Here is a 15,473-nt window from a genome sequence, read left to right as displayed (position 1 = left end):
CAATAACACATTCCTTTTAAATCAAACCACATCTACCTGTCAGAACTCTTTTAAGAATTTATCTTCTTTATGAAGTTTTGAAAATATTCTCTCTATGTAGATCTGTGATTGACTTCACAATGTTTGGCATGGCTGATTGGGTTTTGGGGAAGGTGGCCCAGCTTTTCTTCTCTCTTGGTATTAGGCTCAGTGCCTGGACCTTAACATAAACACAGCTTTTCTGGGTTCATATAGTCTTTTTAGTTGCCATGCCTTCCTCCAGGCGCTCTTCCCAATCTAGGGATCAAACTCAGGTCTCCCCATTGCAGGCAGATTCTTGACTATCTGAGCCACTAGGGAGTCCGAGTCTTTTAGTAGTTCTGGGTGTTTTTGTTACGGAGCTTGGGTATTGCCTTTTCTTTGTGTCTTATATTCTCCCTCACTTTGTCCTGTTCAACAGATTTTCATATTGTGACATTTAGCCTCATATTTTTTTTAGTAGATCCACTAATCTAAGCCTTCATGCCTCATTTAGTAAGGGAAGAGCGAGATATGCAGGGGTGGGAGTGGGGACAGGGAGAGGAGTCAATGATGGTAAAGGTCAGCTGATGAAAGAGTGAAAGGCTAGGGTTCTGTCAGCAGAGCAGTTATGTGGTATCCTGTGGTTAAGTTACATGTTAACTTTGTGGTGACCAGTGTGGGCATAATTCTATACTTTTTTCTCTGTGAGTATAATTGTAAATATTTTTCTATTTAAAAATTAGGGGAATATTTGATGAGGCCAGTAAGGATTCCTTTTTGTTTGATACTTCATGATCTGTTTGCATTCTTTTTTTTTTTTTAAAATAAAAAGTTTTACTGGAGAAAAATAGAACCACCACATACACAGGGAAAAGAGCACAAAAATTCAACTGATACAGAACTGAAAGTCACAACTACCCAATGTTGTTTGCGATTACTTTTCAATTTCTTAAATGGCTTCCCTCAATTTTTTAAATAGCCTTGTCAATTTATTTCAGCTGAAATAGCATCAAGTTTTCAAAAAATTAAGAGCCTAAGTGAAGGGACCAGCTTTTAAGATAACAAAGGTGACACCAAGAGTCTCCTAATAGGACCAATTCTACCAAAAAATTCCTGAAGCACATAACTACTGAGTCTGGTAGAACAGTAGCTCAGAGACCATCAGGGATTAGTTAGAACACTGACTCAGACGGTCCAGTATGCAGAGAGGGCAAACAAAAAAGCTGCATTTCCCTGTCAGATGAATTCACGTAAGAAAACCAAGGAGGTGCTAAGAAAATACCGGGGCAATGGCTGCTCAAAATAATTAAGAAGGCATTTTAAATACCACGTGTTATTAGACAACAGTGTGTGAAGTGATGCAATTAGAAAACAGGCAACTTAAAAAAATATATGGTCACAGGTCTTTGAGAACTCAAGAAAACAATCAATAGCAAACACAAGAGCTGAAAGTCTTCTCAGCTGAGGGTTGAAAGTGAAAGTGAAAGTGAAGTCGCTCAGTCGTATCAGACTCTTTGCGACCCCGGTGAACTATAGCCCACCAGGCTCCTCCGTCCATGGGATTCTCCAGGCAAGAATACTGGAGTGGGTTGCCATTTCCTTCTCCAGGTGTTTGCATTCTTTAGTGCTAAGTTTTATATGTAAAATTCTTATTTCTTAGATTTTTTTAAAACAAGAGACTCTAGGATCCCTGAATTTGAAATAGTCTTTAAAACTTGCCAGTTCTATAAAGTCAGAATTCTTTATGTTAGAGCATAATTGCTTATCTCTAGAACCTACTATTAAGGGCACAAAGAAACACAAACATGTTCCTTGAAGAGTCAGAAGTTAGCCAACTTTCTCTTAATCTGATGTTTGGATGAAGGGTTTGCCCTTCCAAGTCTGGCTGAAAGATATGTATCCCTGCTCTTTCTCCAGTTGTTTACTTTACGTAGCACCTTAAATATACATTTACTATTGGCCTTATGTGGATACGTTTGGATCATGTCTGTATTTTGTTTTTTCTTTTGGTCTATGAACATCTGTCAATAGTCCTGTGCCTTATAATCTTCACTGGTACAATAGAATATGTTGTGTCCAGTACTTTTTGGTGGTTTGTACATAAAACCACAGAAATGGACTATTTTGAATGAATAGTCCATTTCTTTTGGTCCTGTAAAATATACTGTTGGCTTTTTTTTCTGTGTTACTTGACAGTAAGTCCCTAAAGTAATTGTAGCCTCAAAATCTTGCATTCAAATTATTAATGAAGAATTTGTTAGTCTTTCTGCTTATTTTGAACCATGGTTTCTTTCAACTCTGATTTAGCAAATAGAAGGGACTTGTGTGCTAATTGCCCTGTCCCTTCTAAAACAGCAAATTTATTCCCATCTAGTATTACTGACCTAAACCGCTGTCATGCCTATAGCCCAGAGCTCTTACTCGTATCTGTTCCTACACCCCGGCCCCCAGGGTGTGACTCGACTTTGGTGTTGGTTTATTTATTTATCTCCATCCAGAGGAGGAAATCCGTCCTCTGTACTTAGTATGCCACAGAGATTTTGTTCTCCTTCCAGGGATTGTACTAGAGGCTTTGCAGTGCCAGGATGTAGGACAGAGTGTTTTTTGTTATAGGCAAAGAAGAATGCTGCATTGATTGATTAAATCCAATAAATCTTCTCAATTAGTGATTTTTTTTTTGAAGTTTTAGTATAAGGCCTAAAAGCCTCGGAGTGGTGGTGATGATGGAGGTAGGGATGGAGGAAATAGGTTTTTGTATATTAAGGTGTCCTGGAATGTATAAGTCTGTATCTGTAGAGCAGTAAGACTGTTGTGAAGGAGCAGTAAAGTCTGTTCTTCTGATTGCTCACTTGTTAACTGGGGGGGAAGTTTGAGGGTTAAGGGGATAAATCTCAACATTTTTTGATTTTGTACCATGTAGCTGTTCCTGTACTGGGGACTGAAACATACACATATGGAGTAAAGTGATGTAAGGAATTACAGTCTGGTCATTTTTTGTTTGTTTGTTTTTCCTGTAGATTTTAGAAATAGAAAGTTCTTCATTGTCTTATAGTCCTTGCCACTGTCAGAAAACAATAAATCCATTATCCTGGACTGACTATGTAAACCAGGAAATTAGATTTCTAGTATGTTACCCAGAAATTTTAGCTCGTAATAAACAGCCGTCTATGTTACCCAGAACTTTTAGCTCGTAATAAACAGCCCTCACATAAGGAAGGTCCTATGTCTAAGGCACGTGTCTAAGTTGAACTTCATTGTTTTGCCTATTTATGGAATATGACCATATTTTTGTGATCTTTCGGTTAACCATTCTTAGGCTTTTCTTTTCTTTTTTTTTTTTTTTACTTTTTGGCCACAGTGCGCACATGGCATGCAAGATCCCTGATCAGGGATGGAACCTATGCCCCGTACAGTGGAAGCACAGATTCTTAGCCACTGGACCAGTGGGGGAGTCCCTAACTTTTCATAGTTTTAAAGTTGTATTAGGCTGTCCCTAAGTTTTCTGAGTTAATTTAACAATTGACATAACTTGGATAGTGTAAAACTATCTTATCCTCTTATCCTTTTTTTTTTTTTTTTAGCTCTTATCCTTTTAAAAATTATATATGTGTGGCTGAGTCTCATTGCTGTCCACCTGAAACTATCACAGCATTGTCAACTGGCTTTGCTGCTACTCCTAAGTTGCTTCAGTCACGTCCAACTCTTTGCGACCCTATGGACCATAGCCCATCAGGCTCCTCTGTCCATGGGATTCTCCAGGCAAGAATATTGGAGTGGATTGCCATGCCCTCCTTTAGGGGATCTTCCTGACCCAGGAATTGAACCTGCGTCTCTTATGTCTCCTGCATTGGCAGGCAGGTTTTACCACTAGCATTACCTGTTAATTGGCTATACTCCAATATAAAGTTAAAAAAAAAAAGCAAAAATGAAATTCTAGATTTCAGAATTTTACATGGTATTTCAAATAGAGGATATGACTATAGGGAAAAATATATTATATCACCATGATTCTTTCCTTTCCAGAGTTTATCGCAGAACCTGAAACTTTTATAATCTCACAGTCCTTGTGCTTATCCATAAGGGTTCCATTTTTTATTTCCCCATGGGGTAAATGCTTATGATATTGAATTTCAAAATTTAATTTGAATACTGTTGGTAATCTATATGGTCCTACATTTTTAATCTTGGCAAAAATTAGCAGATTGACTTATATTTTAGTTTAGTTTAGCTTAATATTAGTTTATCATTTCCCACTGAAAGCAGTACTATTTCATGGTGAATCTGGCCTATTTGTGCCTCTGTGTCTACCTGTCCAGTGTCTTGAGGTCTTGGTATTTCTATCTGTGTCTCTGGCTTTGTGTGTGTATGGGTGTCTTTTTTGTATGAGTGGCAGGAATGAGTATGAAAGGTAGTTTATGATGGTCTTTTACTTCACCACTGCAAGTCCAAGGTTTTAGGTTATAAACTGAGTGCAAATAAAGTCCTAAACTCATGGGGAGATAATGGTATTGATAACTGAATTTAATTTAAAGGAACTGATATAGGATATGTGGGTAATTTTCTAATTGGGAAGTCCAGAGGCTATTTTAAGACATAAGGTTAAAGAATCCCAGGCGAGAAACTGGCCAGCTGTTCTCTGCCTCCCCCAAAGTTTGAGCAAGCGTTTCTGTTGAACTGACTGAATACCTTTTTCTAAGAATGTGGTAATGGTATTATGGTTATGTTTTAAGCTAGAAGTGTTCTTATTTTTTGGAGGCATCTCCTGGTATTTGCTTCAAAATGATTTGGAAAAGGGGTGAGTGGGTGGGTGGTATATATGGAATAAGCTTGGCCGCAGGCCAATAATTGTTGATGGATAAAGAGTACAAAGAAATTTATTGTGCTGTTTTGTCTAACCTTATATGTTTGAAATTCTTTGCAATAAATGTTAAAAATCCAGTGTTACTGTTTTGGGTGCCAGAATGGTAAACATTTAAACATTCTTCCTCTCTTGAAAGAAAACGTTCAGCTTTCTCTTGAACTCGCAAAACTAGGGTGAAATTTCTCTCTTCCAGCAGTCAATGACCCACTAGGAGTAGCTCCTTTATCTTCCTTTCAAAGGATTGTGTTTACAAACAGGCTCAATTGGCCATATCTAGGTTTATGATTTATTTAGGTGTATGATTTCCAGGAGGTGTGGGGAAAAAAAGGATAGTTATAAGAGCCAAAATTATAGATTTGGGAAGCTCAGATCAAGAAGAGAAACCCTGAGAATTGAGTTAGTAGCAGTGTGTAACATGCGTCATGCCTTTGTAGATCACATTGCTGGACACCTCGCAGAGGTGAGTTGGATTGCCGACTAGGGCACTTTCCAAAAACCTTGGGCCCATAAAGCATCAAATTTAGTGACAGCCCTTTCCCTTGACCTGTATCTTCTCTACTCATGACTTCTTTTTGAAACAAAGCTAGGAAGTTCTGAGAGAGAAATAATCAGCTATTCCTTGCTTAAAGACAAAGTCTGTGTTTTAGGGGAAAGAAAAAAAAAATCTCAAGCAACAGCTGCATTTGTACATGCCAAAGTACAAAGACTTTCTGTCTTTATGGCGCTTTTATCTTATTTACATGGTTTTTACTAATCCAAATAATTATATGCTCATGTGAGTAGAATTGTTTTGCTACTTGATCCAAGAGAGATGGGTGGGGAAGCACCTGCTTTTAGTCATTAAAGTCTTGTTGCTTTTGCACTGTATCCAAGAAAATAGTTAATAAACAAAAAGTAATTTGCCTTTTCCTGAGAATGAAAAGGAACACCTCTTTGGTTTCACTCTGTGAAGAAGAGCAGAGAGAAACCTCAGAGTTGGGTTTTCTATTTATTGAAATGAAACTGACATGGATCCCACAGAGGAAAATGATTCCTGGGTTTTGATTCTTCCTGCCCTCTCTCCCTCTCTGCCATAGAGCTCAGCAACTGGAAGAATACCAGTTTTTGTTCCTTATTGGTGCTACCACCTGTTCTTATTGCTGAACTAAATGTTCTTGGCTTTCTTTGGTGTGAATAGGATCTCCCTCTGGGAAAGGTGGGAGGAGGGTGAAAAAGGGAGCAGGAGAAGGCGCGTTCCAGCCTGGTGCTCATGTGAGAGGGACACACAGGGGTTAGTGTGCTGCCCTAACAGAGGGGCTTTGTGCTGCGGCCTCTTGCAGGGCTGTGGCTCCACAGATGCATGCTGGGCAGGCTTAGGCTGCTTCATCCCTGATGCACATGCTTGTTCCTAACAAGACCAGTAATAATTGAAATAAGAAAAGAAAGAATATGCAAGCAGAGGCTATTTTGAGAAGATATTCAGTGTGTATGGAGAAAGCTGTCTGTAATTAAGAGGTTAAAAAAGAGTAGGATGGAGATGATGCCTCTGAACGCAAGAACCAGATTTGTTGTTGCATATGCACTGTGGATGCAGGCAGAGCTCTGACTTTAAGTCTTTCTTTCCCTTGTTATCTAGGTCATGGGAATCAGCCTCTCTTAAATACAAGCGGCAGAATAGAGAAGAGTTTCAACCTTTGTACCCAGATCTCAGAGACTGAGGAGGTAGCTCAAGGTAGAAGTGTATCTGATTCAAAGCCTTTCTTCATGGGTCAGTGCAGGCAGCAACCTAAAATAACTCCCAGACAGAATGGTGATGATAATAACAGTTAGCAGTTAGATAGCACTTTCATACTGTCAGACTGTCTAAGATATAAGTATCTGTCTAAAATATAAGTATAAAATAGATAATTTATGTAATCCTTAAATAATCCTAGGAGGTAAATACTGTTATTAATTCTCTTTTAGAAGAGGAAACTAAAGCCTAGAGAAGTTAAATAACTTGTCCGAGGTCATATAGATGATAAATAATAGGGCTGGGATTTTGAACACAAATAATATGGTTCCAGAGTCCATACTATTATGCTGTTATGCTATGCCATCTCTCCATGGAGCTCTGTCCTTTCTCAGACAGGGTCATCGGAGCCATACAGTATTTTGAGACTATTTTCTTAATTCTCTCTAGGATGGTAACATAACTAGTACCATGTGTAGGAGAGAAGTTAATTCATTAGGAGCTGTTGATGCCTTCGAGTATTAAGACTTAATTCTTGAGGAAACCCAGTTGAGAAAGACTAAAGGGGCTGTAGTTTGCATTCGTTGTGTTTGTACAGAACTGTCCTGAAACTAATTTTCTATTGGTTTGGTTTGGAACTGATTGTGGGCTCTGAACAAAGGACCAAACTTTATCCGTCCCTTGCCCAAGAGGTAGAGCTTTCGTCAGCATTGATGCCTTACCATTAATGATTGAGAAGAATGACAGGTGGGAATATGATAGTGGTTACCAAGTTTGGCCATGCTAAAGTGACTCTCTTTCATTATATCATCAAGTGTTCAGATCACCATATGTAGAAGCAGTCACTACTTTTCCTACTTTGCTTTTCCTTTTTTCTTCACGTTTTCCCAAGTTTCAAAATTCCATTGGTCTCTTGGTCTATCCAGTTGTTCTCTGGGAGTGTTTAACTGTGAACCTAGACCTTTCCTTTTGGTCTAGTTTAAGGGGTCACTGATATATCTTCTTTCACTTCCAGCAACAAATTATGGAAGATCTTGCTCTGCCTTTCCCTGATCTTATAACAGACTTTATAAAACTTTCTAGGTCAATCTGAAATAACTCAAAAGTAATTATAAGAGACCTCTGCCCCCAACTCCATGCTTGTTAAATAATACTAAATATGATTTGCTGGTACTGCCTCCTCCATATCATAGACTTGTTTATAGGCAAATAATAGCCAGGTACATGGTAAATTGTTCTCAAGTTGCTATAGGGATAGATGTTCAATGTGTATGAGGTGGAATGATGATATTAAGAAAATAGTGTGAAGAAAACAGTTCCTACTTGAAATTAGAAGACTGAGGTTTAGTCCCGTTTTGCTTGAACTGGTTGTATTACCTTAAACATTTCAAATATAGGTAAAGATGGAGAAGGCAGATACATTTAGTTACAGCAAAATAAAAAACTGTTGTGCTCAAAAGATACCAGAAGACTAGAAGAAGGTATTTGCTATAAGTAGTACTCACAGACACAACTGAGCGCCTTCACTTTCACTTTTCACTTTCATGCATTGGAGAAGGCAATGGCAACCCACTCCAGTGTTCTTGCCTGGAGAAACCCAGGGACGGGGGAGCCTGGTGGGCTGCCGTCTATGGGGTCGCACAGAGTCGAACACGACTGAAGTGACTTAGCAGCAGCAGCAGCAGCAGTACTCACAGAAGACCCAGAAAAACTAATGCAGTTAGAAAGACTAAAATTAACCAGTTTGACTATATTAATTGCTGACAAGGATATGGGGCAATTTATTTATATTCATGCCCTGGTAGAAGTTTAAGTTGCCATAATCTCTTTATAATAGCAAAAAAGTGGAGACTGCCAAAATTTCTGTCAATTAAAAAATGGTAAATAGATGTGATAGAGTAACCTGATATAATGCCATACAGCAAGAAGAAGGGATGAAATGTTTGGATAACCTCAAAAATAATGCTGAATTTTTTTTTTTAAAGTAAAATTTAAAAAAAAAAAAGTAAAATTCTGTGTGATACTTTTTACATAAAACCAGGAACATATACACACAAGCATACTATATGTTATTGAGAGATAAATACACACACACTTACAAATATATATAAAGTATTAAAAACAAAAGATTATGCTATGAACTCATGATAGTGAGTGACTGGTCTTAAAGGGGACTTTAGCTTTATCTGCAGATTAGAAGTAAGCGTGATAGAATGTTTATTTCTGAGTGTTAGATGTGTATGTATTTGTTATATTATTCCTTTTACTTTTGGGTAATTTTATAGTAGCTAAACAGTTTAAAGGAAGAGGGCCAGATTTCATAGGATGAGCCACCAGAGAGTAATTAACCAGTTTATTGACATATATTTTATCTTTATTTACTACAGACCATTTATTTCTTTATATATCAGAGGAAATGAGGTGACTGCATTTCTTTAATGCATGACAACAGTCTCTCCTAATGTGTCCTTAATGGTATATCACACTCGGAAGAGCAAGGATCCTTATGAGCGCATGTCATGCCCATTCGTGTGAATCTTGTTTTTTACTTTTTTTCTTACTTACTGCAGGCATATCAACTCCTGGAAGGTTCATTTGGTTCCATAGCTATAAGCATGGAGTTGCTAGCATGACAGGCTGGGATGCAGAGAAGCTGAGTAACAGCACTGTGCTTTTCCCCTTGTCTAACCTCTTCTCCACAGGGGATCTTTAACCAGTTTCAGTGCAGTAGTGAGAAAGTGCTTCCATCTGACACTCTCCGCAGTGCTCTGGCAAAGACTTTTCAGGATGAGCAGCGTTTCCAGCTGGGAATTATGGATGATGCCGCGGAGTGCTTTGTAAGTGCTGGCCTCTGGCCCTCTTTGATGTGGGGTGAGACTGTGGATGGTCTCCGTCAGGGACTTGTTACTTTACCGTGGTACTTACTGTGTTCCTCATCTCTACAGCTAGCACTAGAATTTCCCTAGTTTCTCAGAGCTCTAAGTTGTCTCTGCTGAGTATGAATTCATTCTCAGCGTGAATTGCCTAGTGGGTTTATTCTTTTTCCTTCAGCTTTAGGGTCGTTTCGTGCTTGCCATTGCACAAAACAGTAGCTCTCACCTTCGGAGGAGACAAGGCTCATTATATAAATATAAGTTGCTGTTTCCTGCTCTCTTGAGTTTCTGACTTGGTAGGTTTGGAGTAGGGCCCAAGAATATCTGTAACAAGTTCCTAGGTGGGCTAATCCTGATACTACTGGTCTGGGGAACCACACTTTGAGAGCTCCTGCATTACCCAAGATAATTAAATAAAGAGTAGCTGAGTCCTTAGCCCAAACATGATGTGCTACTTTTGGTGATTTTTAGTAGACAACCCTCACGTTTTTCAACTCCAGGTGCCACCCGTCAATCTTGAGAAGGCTCTCTTTGTGCAACTATTAAACAATCTGAGTAATGTGCATCCTATTACAGGTTAAAATGTACCCCTGAGAAACTGGATCCCTGATTTATTGCTGGTAGGAATCTATAATGATCTAGCCACTCTTGAGAACACTTTGGCAGTTTCTTTTTTCCCTGACTGCACTGCACAGCATGTGAGATCTTAGCTTCCTGACCAGGGGTTAAATCCATGCCCCTGCATTGGGAGTGCAGAGTCATAACCACTGGACCACCAGGCAAGTCCCCTGGCAGCTTCTTAAAAACACTAAACTTGAAAACTACCATAAGATTCAGAAGTTAGATTCCTAGGCATGAATCCCAGAGAGAAGAAAACATATGTTCATATGAAAACCTATCCATGAATATTCATAGAAGCTTTATTTATAATAGCGCCAAAGTAAAAAACCCCGAATACTTTTAATGGATAGATGGTGAAACAAACTGTGGTACTTCTATGCCATGGAATACTATGCAGCAGTAAGAGTAAATGGTTGATGTGCAACAACTTGAATGATCTAAAGGGAATTATGTTGAGTGAAAAACGCAGTATCAAAAGGTTGATCCCATTTATATAGCATTCTTAAAATAATGAAATTATAGAGATAGGAAAACATATTAGTGGTTGCTAATATGTTAAGGTTGGGATTGAATGGGTAAAGTTATAAAAGGATAGCATAGGGAGGTTTGTGGTGATGAAACAGTTTTATATCTTGATTGTGGAGGTGTTTACATGGCTATACATGTGATAAAACTGAATCGAGCTGTAGACCCACAGATGAATGTATGTAAAGCTAGTGAAATCTGAATAAACTCTGGATTATACTGATGTCCATTTGCTGGTTTGAGTATCATACTATAGTTATGTAAGATGCCTTCTGTAATGGGAACTGGGTGAAGTGTACGTGGACTGCCTATACAATTTTTTGGGAAACTTTCTGCGAATTGATAATTATTTCAAATTAAAAATTTTAAAAATATATCAGAGATATTTCACCTCCCAGAAGGATTCTGTCTCTCTGAGTAAACTGCCAACAAATTTGTGCTTTTCTTTGTTAAATGTTTTTGATAAACTGCTTTTGTTCCTTCCCTGTTAGGAAAACCTCCTGATGAGAATTCACTTCCACATTGCTGATGAAACCAAAGAGGACATATGTACTGCCCAACACTGCATCTCCCACCAGAAGTTTGCGATGACACTGTTTGAGCAGGTGAACCTTATCTTTATCCCTATCATTTCTTAGATCTTTTCTTTAAGAACACTTTATCCTAGGATGTAGAGTGTCACATGGGCACCAACACAATTAATGACTGTAGCCTGCTGCTTTCACTTTTTTCTCCCTGGGCTTAGTGTGTATGTACCAGCTGTGGCGCCACTTCTGACCCACTGCCTTTCATCCAGATGGTGCATTATATCTCCACTACTTCCCTTTGGTGAGTCTTACAGCGTTTTGTTCTCTGTATTCTTAGGCATTCCTGGGTTTTAACCAAAGGCTCCCAGGTAACTTGTAGCCTTATTGCTGAGTCTTTGCTATACTGTGGGATCTCAGAACAGTCATTTTGAATAACCTTTGTTCTCCTCCTTTCCTGTCCCATCTCTCGCCTTCTCTTAGTCCCAGTTCTGGCCAGCAGAGTGGGAGGAGGAATGGGGATTCTATGAGCTTTGGATCTGGGGACCAGCAGGCTCACTTACTCTGTGGGACACTGAGGCTGATCAGGACAAGGGGTTTTAGCATAGTGGGCAGAAGAGGGAAGTCAAATATGTGAGTTAGGAATCTTCATGAATGATTTATTTGATTTAGCTATAACTCTGTACAACTCCCCAAATCATCCCCTTTCAACTTCCCATCTCAAAGCAATCAGGCTATTTGTATGCTGGAAAGACGAGAAAAACCCTCACCAAGCATGTTTGGTGAGCTGCTGCAGAATGCCAGCACCATGGGGGATCTGCGGAACTGCCCGGTGAGTTGTCAGGTGTGGGGTTCAGAGTGGGGAGGAGAGCCCTTGGGTTAGTGGAATTAAGGCAGAGTCAGTGGGAAACATGTCAAACTGACCTTATATGTGTATTTCAGAGCAACTGTGGAGAAAGGATTCGGATTCGCCGTGTGTTGATGAACGCGCCACAGATTATTACAATTGGGCTGGTATGGGACTCAGACCACTCAGACTTGGCAGAGGATGTCATTCACAGCTTGGGCACCTGCCTTAAGCTGGGTGATGTGAGTGTTAATTACCTGTATTTCTCACTTGGAGTTCTTATATCTTAGTATTGCTCAAGGGCAATGAGCTCTGAACACAAAGGTGTATCCTAATTGACAAATATTAAAGAGTTTTGAGCAAATGCATTGTGTGTATATGTAAACATGCATATGCATGCATGTTCATGCTCACATACCTTCTTTGTATAGGTGGCAAAGGCCTTTTGGAAGATATGGAATGATCTTGGCCTTGAAAAATATGATGGGCAGAACGTAGCTAGTGATAAAAATGAACTAATTCAGTACTTCTTGGTGGTCCATTGGTTAAGAGTCTGCATGCCAGTGCGGGAGACATGGGTTTGATGCCTGGTCCAGGAAAGTCACATGTGCCACAGAGCAAATCATCCCATGTGCAACAGGTGCTGAGCCTGCAGACCCTAGAGGCTTGCTCTGCAATAAGAGAAGCCACTGCAGTGAGAAGCCTGAGCATCACAACTGGAGAGGAGCCCCTACTCACTGAATCTAGAGAAAGCCCACACAATAATAAAGACCCAGCGTGGCCAAAAATAAATAAATAATTTTTAAAAAATCAAATAATTCATAGAGTTATCCAGTGCTCTGCTCATTGTTAAGTTAATACCAGTGTATTCATCCATGGGAGGTGGTAAGGTAAAGAGGGAAGCAGTCCTGACTAGTGCTGCTATGGGCGATGAAAGAGGTAGAAGTTGGTGACATGAGTCCTAGATATTAAATTCATGGTGAGGAACCAGTGTCTGTTGACATGGTAATGAATTGGCTTGGAAGAGAGTTCTAGAAGGTTTTCCATGCATCTATTCAGGGAAATAGGGAACAGACTTCAAACATGGGGTCATTGCCTTATCAGCTGTACATCCTAGTGTAGGTCCAGCCAGAATTTTCCTTCAGTTCAGAAGAGCCAGGAAGTTTGTAATTTTCTTTCTACTGGTTTCTCTCTCTGATGGTCCTGTGACTAAGGAGATCCTTTGTTGTATTTTAATGTCATTATGTTATGGCTGAGAATAAGTGGACTACTGGGATCTTATTTTAAATTTCCTTGCCAAAGAATCTCTGACATAATATAGCTATGCACAATAAAAGCTCACTTTTTCTAAATTTCTGTAGCGTATGTTTTCTCTTCTACTTTTGTTTTGTTTTTATGATTGCTTTCTCAACCAAACAGGTTCCTTAAGGCAAGATCCTTGCCTTCAAACATTTTATATGTCTCTTTGTACCCAGTGCTGGACATCTTGGAATTGAAATGCTAGTAACCAGTGTGAAGCAATTGCTCCTCCTAAGGCCTTTCTTGTCCTCTATTTAGTGTCGCAGCAGGAACTTTGTATTTATGGCACCAGCTGATAAATAACTTTTGAAACTTAAGAATGTTTTATTTATTTACTTTTTCCAACACTCCTGGCTTCTCTTAGGATAAGACCCAGCAAGAAAGATTATTAACATGTATGAAGAAACATCACCACCTTACCGGTTTGACCATTTTCTCTCTTTTCCTTAAATTCTGCCTTTTTAGGTTCATTATTTATGATAATATGGACTAGCAAAACAAGAAGCAAGTCAGTACCTTAATTAAGAAATGATGGAGTCTTCTGAGAGATGATATGAGAGGGTTGAGTATGTGACTGTTCTTTCCTTTCTCCTCTTTCCCCACAGCTGTTTTTCAGAGTGACAGATGACCGGGCCAAGCAGTCTGAACTCTACTTAGTAGGAATGATCTGTTACTATGGCAAACATTACTCTACATTCTTTTTCCAAACAAAAATCCGCAAATGGATGTATTTTGATGACGCTCATGTCAAGGAGGTAGGAATATTCAGACCCTTCTTGACGTGTTTGGTGACTGGAACAAAAAACTACAGTTACTTGTCTTCAGTGTTCCATTTTCATAATTTTATTGTCCAGCTGCCTGTCTGTAATTTATGAATGTCAGTCTTGCTCCCCCAACGGAACAAGTTCCTTGAAGACAGGATCAATTTATCTTCTATATTGTCTTTGAATCCCTTCACCAAGCATTCAGCACAGTTCTGTATTTATAGTTGAAAGGGCTTTTTTAATACATTCATTGGTTGATTTGAGCAAGAACAATCTATTATCTCAAATTAGCTTATAAGCTTAACACAGAATTCAGAATTCCAAATCTTGGAATTAACAGTGAGTAATGCTTTGTCTCAGAAATGCTATAAATTGTTCTCTAGTAGTTATCTCCCTGAAATACTCTATCATGGATTAACATGTTTTGGGATAGTGTAAAAAAAAAAAAATAAGGCCATGATGATATTTAAAGCTGGAAATTTGGTGCTATCTAAACCATGGAGTGTGTGGCTGAAGTAGTTTAAGTGATCCATGTGAGTAAGGAAGCCTCTTGTGATAAGGTTAGCAGCTAGGAAATTGCTGACTCTAATCTATACCAACTTGTGGACCTTTCGTAATATCTTCCACAAATAGTAAAGTCTGTCAAATTCCCTGATTCTCTTCTTTGTCTCTTTTTTACTGTTGTAATTTTGGGCAACTTATGTAAGTTCTTTGAGCTTTAGATTTTTTTATTTGAAAAATAATACCATGCCTTATAAAATAGTAAATAAGATTTGTATGAAAAAAGCATATAAATGTATTTCAGTTAAAATAACTCAATTATACATTTACTGAACATCTGTTATGAAATAAGCACTGTGCTAGTTGTCTGGACTGTAAGAACACACCATGTAAGAGTGTGACTGGTCCAGACTTAGGAGAGGGTCAGTGTGGGGATTTGATTGGATTGTTGTTTCCATGGCTGTCCTGTCACTTTTTCCCACTGCTGTGGCAGCACTGAATCCAGCACAAAGCTAAAGCTGAAGGGTTCAGCTGTCCATTCTAAGCAGTTTGACATTTTATGTCCTGCCACGTGTGAACTCTGAAACGGAATGTCGCTTATGCTAAGGCAGTCTGTGAGACAGTTTCTGTGTGCTCTCTAGCTTCATACAAGTGATTTTAATATTTAGGAGAAAATGACAGAAATGCAGATTTCAAGCAAGGGCTTTTGTTTCATGTCTGTGAAAAGAAATTGATCCCCAAGTACAACTGAAATTGCCTCACAGCATATTCAGCTTTGAGAACTTCTATTCATATTTCAGAACTGAATTGATGTTTTACATGAATAAAAATAATTTTATTCATCATTCCTATCTGTTATAGGGTTTTAGCTAAAAGGATTTCACAAAAAAAGATTTAACAAAAAATTCATTGGCACTTTCCTGGTGGTCCTTTGGTTAAAATATGTG

The 15,473-nt window shown here is 38.8% G+C and overlaps 1 protein-coding gene across 22 annotated transcripts in view; it reads left to right on the top strand.

Moving 5' to 3' along the window:
* USP54 (ubiquitin specific peptidase 54) overlaps positions 1–15,473 on the top strand; it is a 117,569-nt gene that overhangs the window by 66,243 nt on the left and 35,853 nt on the right. For 21 of the 22 annotated variants that reach the window (XM_020895249.2, XM_020895223.2, XM_070470822.1 and 18 more), the window contains 6 exons: positions 9,275–9,409; positions 11,083–11,196; positions 11,337–11,419; positions 11,842–11,947; positions 12,058–12,204; positions 13,867–14,016. In XM_020895249.2, coding sequence (XP_020750908.2) covers positions 9,275–9,409; positions 11,083–11,196; positions 11,337–11,419; positions 11,842–11,947; positions 12,058–12,204; positions 13,867–14,016 — 735 coding nt within the window. Of the gene's footprint in view, positions 1–6,476; positions 6,573–9,274; positions 9,410–11,082; positions 11,197–11,336; positions 11,420–11,841; positions 11,948–12,057; positions 12,205–13,866; positions 14,017–15,473 lie in introns of all 22 variants that reach the window. The other variant, XM_070470830.1, reaches the window with a different exon arrangement.

Source organism: Odocoileus virginianus, chromosome 7 (assembly GCF_023699985.2).
Source record: "Odocoileus virginianus isolate 20LAN1187 ecotype Illinois chromosome 7, Ovbor_1.2, whole genome shotgun sequence".
Classification (NCBI taxonomy): domain Eukaryota; kingdom Metazoa; phylum Chordata; class Mammalia; order Artiodactyla; family Cervidae; genus Odocoileus; species Odocoileus virginianus.
Note: the sequence above shows the minus strand (reverse complement) of the source record. Positions and strands in the feature narration are given on the sequence as shown.